This window comes from Protobothrops mucrosquamatus, unplaced genomic scaffold (assembly GCF_001527695.2).
Source record: "Protobothrops mucrosquamatus isolate PMUCROS unplaced genomic scaffold, P.Mucros_1.0 scaffold983, whole genome shotgun sequence".
NCBI lineage: Eukaryota > Metazoa > Chordata > Lepidosauria > Squamata > Viperidae > Protobothrops > Protobothrops mucrosquamatus.
This window is the reverse complement of record NW_015387223.1, coordinates 286,014-295,118: the sequence shown is the minus strand read 5'-3', so window position 1 is coordinate 295,118 and position 9,105 is coordinate 286,014. Positions and strand designations below refer to the sequence as shown.

At 38.2% G+C, this 9,105-nt stretch overlaps 1 protein-coding gene across 1 annotated transcript in view; it reads left to right on the top strand.

Annotated features, from left to right (window-relative positions):
* IQCA1 (IQ motif containing with AAA domain 1) overlaps nucleotides 1–9,105 on the top strand; it is a 199,903-nt gene that overhangs the window by 80,681 nt on the left and 110,117 nt on the right. The window contains exon 15 of the mRNA XM_029284823.1: nucleotides 3,845–4,044. Within this exon, the coding sequence (XP_029140656.1) occupies nucleotides 3,845–4,044 (200 nt within the window). The remainder of the gene's footprint in view (nucleotides 1–3,844; nucleotides 4,045–9,105) is intronic.

The window sequence follows — 9,105 nt, the reverse complement described above, 5'->3', positions numbered from 1 at the left end:
CTATCAATCAATCAATCAATCAATCAATCAATCAATCAATCAATCAGTATCTATATAAAACTCCTTTAATCCACTCAGTAGGATTTAAATCCACTCCAAATAATTGTTATATCCACAACAAACATATTAATACAAAAACAAACATCTTCTTACTAAGTTCACATATTTAATTAATCTTTATTCAATCTAACGTCTTATTTACCAATCTTAAACCTTGAATCAATCCATGTCTAAAAAGCCTTTTAAACCCATTGTATACGGTTTTAGGACACACGAGTAAATCTTATTCTAGCTTTCTTTTTGTGCCAAATAGGTTTCCATAACAAAGCCTCTATATCAACAAATAGATCTCTCTTTGTTCCTTGTAGTATCATTTGAATCAAAGAAGAGCGTCCCCTCCTCTGTTTTAGAGACCTGATTCCTTTGTAGATGGTCCCTTGTTGTTTTAAAAATTCAAGTCTCAACATTTGGATCTGCTGGGTAAAACATTCAATTATGTCCAATTTTGTGGTTAATAGTTGGTTATCAAAGTTATCATGGTTCTCAATTAGTTGTATTTGCACATCCATTTCTATTAGTTTTAGGATTGTGGGTGGTTTAGTTACAATCATTTTTTGTTCATCAGGAATTTCAATAGGTTGTGTATAAAACGAAATAGAATCTTCTTTAATGTTGGTTAATTCCTCTTTTGTTTTTTGGTCCGTAGAGTAATCAGGTAAAAACTGAAAGTTAGTTTGTAGGTTCAAAGTAGAGTTTCTGTTTTTTATTTCTGTAATACTCTCTTTTATTTGCAGACATATTTGCTCAATAGCTTCATAATTTTTTTCCAATATAAGTTTATAGTTGAGTTGTGAATAGGGTTTCTCCATTTCAATAGTAACTAGAAACAGTCCTGTTATCTTTTAGTGGAGGCTGTATTCAAAAACCTTTAGCCAGTGTCCACCCCCAAAAATTTAACAGCTGTTAAATTTCTTTGTCTTTTACCTTTTATGATGATCTAAAGGTCAAAACCAATTTCAGCATCAAACAGAGAAAAAAAAAGACAGTTGCAATTTTGAAGTTCTCCACAGTAGACTGTAAAATTTCTTCCCAGACACCAAAAATGACGTTGACAAAATCAGAAAGAAAAAAAATAATATTCTTCACATATAAACTAAGTCCAGTAATAAAATTCAATAAGAGTTTTTTCAAGACCCCAAAGTAGATGAAAATAAAAAATGGTCAATTAAAGTTAATTTTCATTCCATTTTCAAAGCTTCTAATCCCACACTCACAAACGCCGCTCTCTTAAAACAGGGAAATAGTTCCAAAAATGCTTTTTACAAGAAACAAAAAAGAAAAAAGGACTGAGAGAGGGAAAAAAAATCTCACCCAGATCAACCACGGTGGTTCTTTACGCTTAGATGTTCTTCTGACTTCTGGTTACAGCAGCAATGTGATCGGCCATTTTACTGGCCGATCTTTCCTCCGTCGGCCCTAAGGAGCAATCTCGGACCATGGAAGGACCTCCTCAATGGTAGTCGCCCCTGCAGGGTGACTTTTCGACCCGATTAAGAGTCTACCGGCAGAGGGAAAGCAGACGGCGAAGAGAGCAGTCTCTGCACTCGGCTGGAGACGCCGTGATCCGGAATCGGAAGTCAAAATATTTTTTTATTTATTTTAAATAATTAAATAGAATTGTTAAACTGTCCTGCAGTGAGTTGTCCCATAGCAAGTTGGCCGTGGTGAGCTGGCTGTGGCAAGTTGGCTGCAGGGAATTGGCTGTGGCAACATTCCCTGCTTGAATTGCTGAAGGACAAATTAGAGAGAATTTGGAGAAAATCTATATGGTCTCTAAAAGTCAATTTGATGGCATGTAACCATCAAAAATCAGAAAAAAGAAAAGAAAAAAGGGTAAAACTAAATTAATATAGAGAAATATTTAAATTCTGACTTCTTTGTGCTTTGACTGATTTACAGTACAGTACAGTACTGATTTACAGACTGATTAATGTAAACTTCAGAAACCATACTTTAAATGTATCTATATCCCTTGCTGCATGTTATGTAATATATTGGGAAATTATTTTGCTCCAATTTAAACTTTCATTTTACACACACACACACACACACACACACACACACACACACACACACAGGTAATCCTCACTGGCTACTCATTTGGTAACAGAAGTTATAACAGCACTGAATTTATGACTGGTCCTTGAAGTTCTGGCCATTGCACGATTCCTATAGCCATGTGATTATGATTCGGGTGCTTGGCAACCAATTCACCCTTAGTTGTAACCCAACCATCCAACCACCTTCAGTCATGTAATCACCAATTTGACTTCTCTCAAGAAAATGGGAAGCTGGCAGGGAAGGTTGCATGTCACTTCAGTAAGTCCCCCCACCCCAGCCTCCTTTCACTCATTTGGCATGGCACCCTGCTTCTCCTGGCCTCTTTCCACTTGTGTGGCTCCCTGCTTTCCCTGGCCCTGTTTTCCCTGGCCTCCCTTCATGCATATGGTGCAATGCCCTGCTTCCCCCAGCCTCTCTTCTTTCATGTGGCACCCTGCTTCCTCATACCTCCCTTCATTCAGGCAGAATAGTACCCTGCTTCCCCCAGCCTACCTTCATTCTCACATCCTGCACTGGGCCTCTCCTGCCCCCTGCAGCTTCCCTCATTGCATCCTCATGTTGCTTACCTGGGATTCTCACTTCTTCCTTCTTAGTGATCTGCACATCTTGGAGTTACAGTGGCAATGAAGACGACCAGGATTCTTGCTAAATGATGCAGTCACATGATATTGCACTTTACAACTGCATCACTTAATGTCAGCAATTTCAATCTCCATTGCTGTTGTAATTCAAGTACTACTGTACCTATACTGTTAGTTTGCAATTGCTGCTTAGTTTCACAAGTTTAAGTTCCCAATCAGATATTTTCCAATGTTGTACAAAGTTTGTCAGGAAATCACATTGTGAAGCTCACATTTAACAGAATAACAGAAAGGGACCTTGGAGGTCTTCTAGTCCAACCCCCTGCACAAGCAGGAGACCCTATATCATTCTGGACAAGTGGCTGTCCAATCTCTTCTTAAAAACCTCCAGTGATGGAGCACCCACAAATTCTGAAGGTAAGCCATTTGACTGGTTAATTGTTCTCAGTGCCAAGGAATTTCTCCTTAGTTCTGGGTTGGTTCTTTCCTTCATTAGTTTCCATCCATTGTTTTCTGTCCTGCCTTCTGGTGCCTTGGAGAATAAGTTGATCCCTTCTTCTTTGTGGCAGCCCCGCAGATATTGGAACACTGCTATCATGTCACCCCCGGTTCATCTTTTCACTAGATTAGCCACACCCAGTACTTGCAACTGTTCTTCATATGTTTTAGCCTCTAATCCCCTAATCATCTTTGTTGCTCTTCTCGGCACTCTTTCCAGAGTCTCAACATCTTTTTATATTGTAGTGACCAAAACCGGATACAAGTGTCAAATCTTCTTAAGTACTATCTCATTCCACATCCTGTTTAGACCTTAAACAGGTGGCTTGAACAAAATTAGCTTAGGATTCAGTTAATTTAAACCGAAAAATGCTAATTTTTGTTAAGTCATTGTAAAAAAAAGGTTGAATCTTAAATTGTTTAGAAAATGTTTTTTTTTAAAAAAAAAGCTTTCTTCAGCTCCAGCCTGGAAATGAAAGTTCTCTTTTGATCCATTCTGTTGCCAAGCCTTTGACAGTCCCATTAGTTGGTTTGTCCCATATCCAGCACGTAGATATTACAGTTTAGGCTATTAGAAAGAAACTTTCTTTAAACATATATTTCAAACAATTTAATGGTATCATTGTACTAATTTTATTCTATAGGTTCTCAATCTGTCCATGAAAAAGCTCCTCTAGTGAAAACCTTGCTCTTGGTTGGCCCTGAAGGAGTAGGAAAAAAAATGCTTATTCATGCTCTGTGCACGGAAACAGGAGCCAATCTGTTCAATTTATCTGCAGCAAATATTGCTGGTAAATATCCTGGCAAGGCTGGTCTTCAGTTGATGCTACATATGATTTTTAAGGTAGGGTCCAGAAATATTTCATTAATATTCAACTATAGTCTTAATGTTCAAGATTTTAGTAGATAATAATTTATTATGCACTACTTCTATTTAGTTATGATAATGAATAATTACAACAATGAAAATCTAGACTGTTAAAATAATTTGCTAGTGTTCAATGTTTCCTGTCTTTCCAAAATCTTTTTACATTAGTGTATACATTTTGAAATCTTTTTTTCTTTGACTGATTTAATCTTCAATTCTATAGTCCATGGGCAATAGAGATTTGTGGTTTTCCAGATGGTGGGAACATTTTCATCTCAGAAACCTTGTTTTGGCTCCTGTGGAAAACTGAGAAAAGTTGCTTTTGTGTTCCTAACAAAAAAAAAATGAACTGCAAGACAGCCTCCCAGCACTCCTACAAAGCAGTTGCTAAACTATGCCAGTTGAAGAGCTAGGCTCAGTTAATTGCACTCATTGGTTTCAGTGGAAGTAAGTTATATAGGAAAAATGGGGAGGGTGGGATGGCTGGAAAGATAAAAAATGTGAGGAGGGGAATATTTCTTTGCTTTTGTCTTGCTGGTTAGAACTGTGTAGAACAGGCATGTCAAACTCGCGACGTCACATAACATCGCGCAACGTATCGGGCTGGTTTTGCCGTTGCCAGCAATGGGGTGGGCGTAGCTTCCATGTGACGCGTCCAGCCCACGGGCTGGCAGTTTGACACCCTGGTGTAGAACTTAAAGAAAACTTCAGCATCAAATGACTTGGAAACAAAAGTTAGGATTAGCTATACAAGTAGTCCTTGCTTAACAACCATAATTATGACTGGCAACTTGGTTATTAGCAAAGCACTTGCTAAGTGAAACTGCAGTTGTGCTTATGATTTTGATTTTCTTTGCTATACAGACCTGCAAAGGTTGTAAATGGGACAATTTGCCACAAAATTATTTTTTCATCATTTTTTTAACTGAATAGTCATTAAATGAAACAGTCGCTGAATGAGAACTATCTGTATCACTTTTTGATCTTTCCTGGTCTTATAGTAAAATACATTGTATTAATAAACATGGTTTTTCATGTTTGATTTTAAAATGTCCTTTGAGGGGACCACATTTTTAGTGGGAAATCAGTGAACAAAAAAAAACCCTTAAGAATTTAAAATTAATCTCTTTTAAGTGCTCTTCCACTCACAAGATTACACAATATTTCCCCTACCAGGGATAGATGGAATTTTAGAGTTTTTGCTCACCAATCATTTTTCAAAATTGGTCAGTGCCAAAATTAATATTAAGCAGAAAATATGAGGGTGGATAACACTGCTTAGTGACATAAAATGTATGCTGTTATCAATTGATGTAAGTTACATGATGACTTCTTGATGAATCATTTAAGGTACTTGATGAAATTATTATATTAATTACCAGTTCATCTATTAGATTTTTAAAGCTGTACCAATAAGATTATTATGGAAATTATAATCAACAAGTCTGCTAATATTTTCATCCTTTTAACTTGACAATAATCTTCCTGTTGCAAAGAGATAACTGTGGCACAGAGCTGCCTCAGATTTTAACCATAGAATTTAGGAAAAGAGAAGCAAAGCAGCTGAAGTGTGGCTGCTTGCTTCCAGAACTGTAAAGCTTCTGAATATGCTGGTTAATTGAATTAAAAAACATTTGATTATCAGACATTCCCAGAGGCTCAAATGAAGGACAGCCTTTGAGGTAAAGTGTGTGTGAGAGGATGGCTTTATGTAGAAGCTATGCTAATTGCCCCTATAGTATCAAGTAGTATAGTTGAGACTTAAGTTTTACCACATTGGTGAGAACTAAGCATCATGTGTAACAAAGAATATAGAGTTAGTCCTCTACCTATGACTGCCCATTGTCGATAGTTGTTAATGACCTCTCTCACCCTCTGCTTTCCCTGATGCGGTCATTAAGCAGAGCATGGGGTGCCTTAGGTAGGGGAGGCCTAGCACAGGCTCAAGCCCACACCCTGAGATACCCAATGCTCCATTTTCCATCTTTTGGGGTCCCCCAGCCCTTGGGCCAGTTTCTTCCCCCATCGTGTATCCACAGGCAGAAAATGATGGCCACTTCTGAGATTGCACCACATGACCCAGGAATGAAGTGGCTTTCCTAACCTCAGCTCCACAGCCTTCTTCAGTCCTGCAGAAGACTGTGGAGCTTGGGTTAGGGAAACATGCTTGGTTGCTGGGCCATGTGGCACAACCCTGGAAGCAGTTGCCATTTTCTAAGCAGTTGCATTGAATTATGGTCACTTGGAAAATAGCTGCCACTTGCAGGACCTTGCCACCAGGCCAGGAACTCTGAAGATCTTCAAAAGTAAGCAAAGAGAAGAATGTGGGACCTGGTGGGCTGAAAAGCAGGCCCTAGTCCTGTTGGAACCTGATAAGAAGGAGATAGGCAATGTTCCTGCAGTCAGTCATAAGGGAGAACAACTGCAGTAGCCATAACTTTGGGACCTTTTGCTGGGATCCGCCGTAAATTTCAGTGGCCACTAAATGAACAATTGTAAGTCAAGGACTACCTGTACTTCATTGATTATTGTCTATGGAGATTCTCAATTATCCAGATCATGGTTGTCCCAAAGGTGCTTTTTTCCAAAAGGCAACTGGACTTTTTTGTTTTTTTTCTTCTTCTTTGAAAACATTTGTAAGGACCTGCCTCAATTAAACCACCCAAGAAAGCAGAACTCTTGAAACTTGCATTGGAAGTTTTATCGGAAAGTGTTGACAGCAGGATAATGGGCAGGATTTGAGGATTTCCCACACGAAACAGTAGATTAAAAGAACCCTTTCAAACCCCACCCCAAGTGTCCGTCCGGCTGGTTCAAACAGAGCCAATCCATAGGTGTCCAATTGTTGTGAGAAAGAATTTATAAGGTGCTGGTCTCAAGGCTGTCAGGTGTCTCTGCGGCTTCTTCCCTCTGCTTGGAGATAAGGCAGATGGCCAGAGGCACATTCCATTCTTACCCCAAGAAAGATACTTCAAAGAGAATAGAATAAAGCAAAGAAAGTACACTGCTGAATGCCCATAAGTCCCCCTCCCCCATTAGAATGGCAGAACCCGAAAAATGAAATGGCAGGATAGGAAAGAAAGGCAAAATGCATAGGAAAGAAAGGCAAAATGCTTAGGGGTTCTGACAACATTTAGCTCCTCATCCTAGAAGCTAGTTGGATGAGAAGTGAAATGTTTTCAAAGAAAAAAAATGCAAGAAAGTCCAATTGTCTCTTGGAAAAAGTGCCTTTGGGTTCATTGATTATTCTATATGCAACAACAGCTTCTAAAAGCTAAAATGTTTAGCTTTCAACCTGGGAAATACTCCCATACAAAAAATATATTTCTCCTTCAAGGTTCTTTAATCTATTAAATATAGATTTGGGGCTTATTATACATATGATTGTATATATTTCTCATATATGACATGATTTAACAAGCACTTGTTGAACTCAGACAATTTTCAAGCATTTTGGTTATAAATCATGAGCAACTGCTGATAGTATAGTTTCTAATTTTTCTTACAGATGAAGATATTCTGTTAAATTGATCTCCATAGTATCAGAGACTGACCAGCTTTCTGTTCATAAATCAACTTTAGCTGATATTTTTTCCATAAGATTGTTTCAGAGAACAAGTAAACATTGGAATGGTTTAGATTTAACATGACTGAATGTTTTTCTCTTTGTTTGGAAGCTTATTAAAAGTTACCAAATTCAAAACATAAATGGAGAAAACAATTAAACACCATTATTTTTATAAACTAGAAAAATAATTTAAATTGCCATTAAGTCCATTGCTTTCTAAATGTACGTAGTATTTTAGAGTAGCAGTGATTAGGTATTTTAATATAGTTGAACTTATATTTAGTTTACCCATTGAAATTGTTGAACTTTCAATAGCTCCTTTCCTAATGAAAAGAATACCTGAAATGGGCTACTACTGTTCCAAATGCCCATTTGAAGAGAAGACCTAATCCTAAAGTTGGAAGCAGCCTTTCCTCACTGAGCCTATCTTCCTGCTCAGTGCAGGCATCTCATTTACAAGCATCCCTTAAGATGGTTCTCTAGCTACAGCTTGAACACATCCAGTAAAAGGGAGTCTGTGGATAATTCAGTGTACTATACAACCACTTGGTAAAGTGCTCCAAGGGTGAAACAGAATGCATGGGAGGGGGGGTTGAAAATGAAACAAAATCTGCCTGTTTCAAGGGATGTAGTTTTGAGTGTGCCTCCCGTTATGAACCATGCATTGTTTTGTGATTTGTTTTTAGGCTCCTTGTTTCCATCTTTTTTGAGCCAATCAGTACAGTAGCAGGATCCAGTCATATTTCAGTTGATAATGGTGCAGACTAAATAGTGTGACATGGGAATGGGGTGTTGAGGAAAGAAGTAAGTCTGCATTTGGTCAGTGAAGAAGGCTGGTTCAAATTGCACACTTGCTATCCTGCCAGGTTGCAGCTTTTTTGTGTGTAAACTTTACTATGGAGAAATTCGGGTTCAGGCGTTTTTACTATTCTTCATTTTGCAAACACTATTTCTGTGTAAAATTTAGGCTTAAATTAAAGAAAGTAGGGAACACTAGGCCACTCAGGTATGAACTAAATCATATCCCTGATAAATATACAGTAGAGGAAGCTTTGCAAATAGCTGAGGAAAGAAGGGAAGCGAAAGGCAAGGGAGAAAGAGAAAGATACACCCAATTGAATGCAGAATTCCAGAGAATAGCTAGAAGAGATAAGAATGCCCTCTTAAATGAACAGTGCAAAGAAATAGAAGAGAACAATAGAATAGGGAAAACCATAGATCTCTTCAAGAAAATTGGAGATATGAAGGGAACGTTTCATGCAAAGATGGGCATGATAAAAGGACCAAAATGGCAGGGACCTAACAGAGGCAGAAGAGATTAAGAAGAGGTGGTAAAATTACACAGAAGAACTATACAAGAACGAGCTTAGCATCCCTGATAACCACGATGGGGTCACTGACCTCGAGCCAGACATCCTAGAATGCAAAGTGAAATGGGCCTTAGGAAAGCTGAGCAATAACAAAGCTAG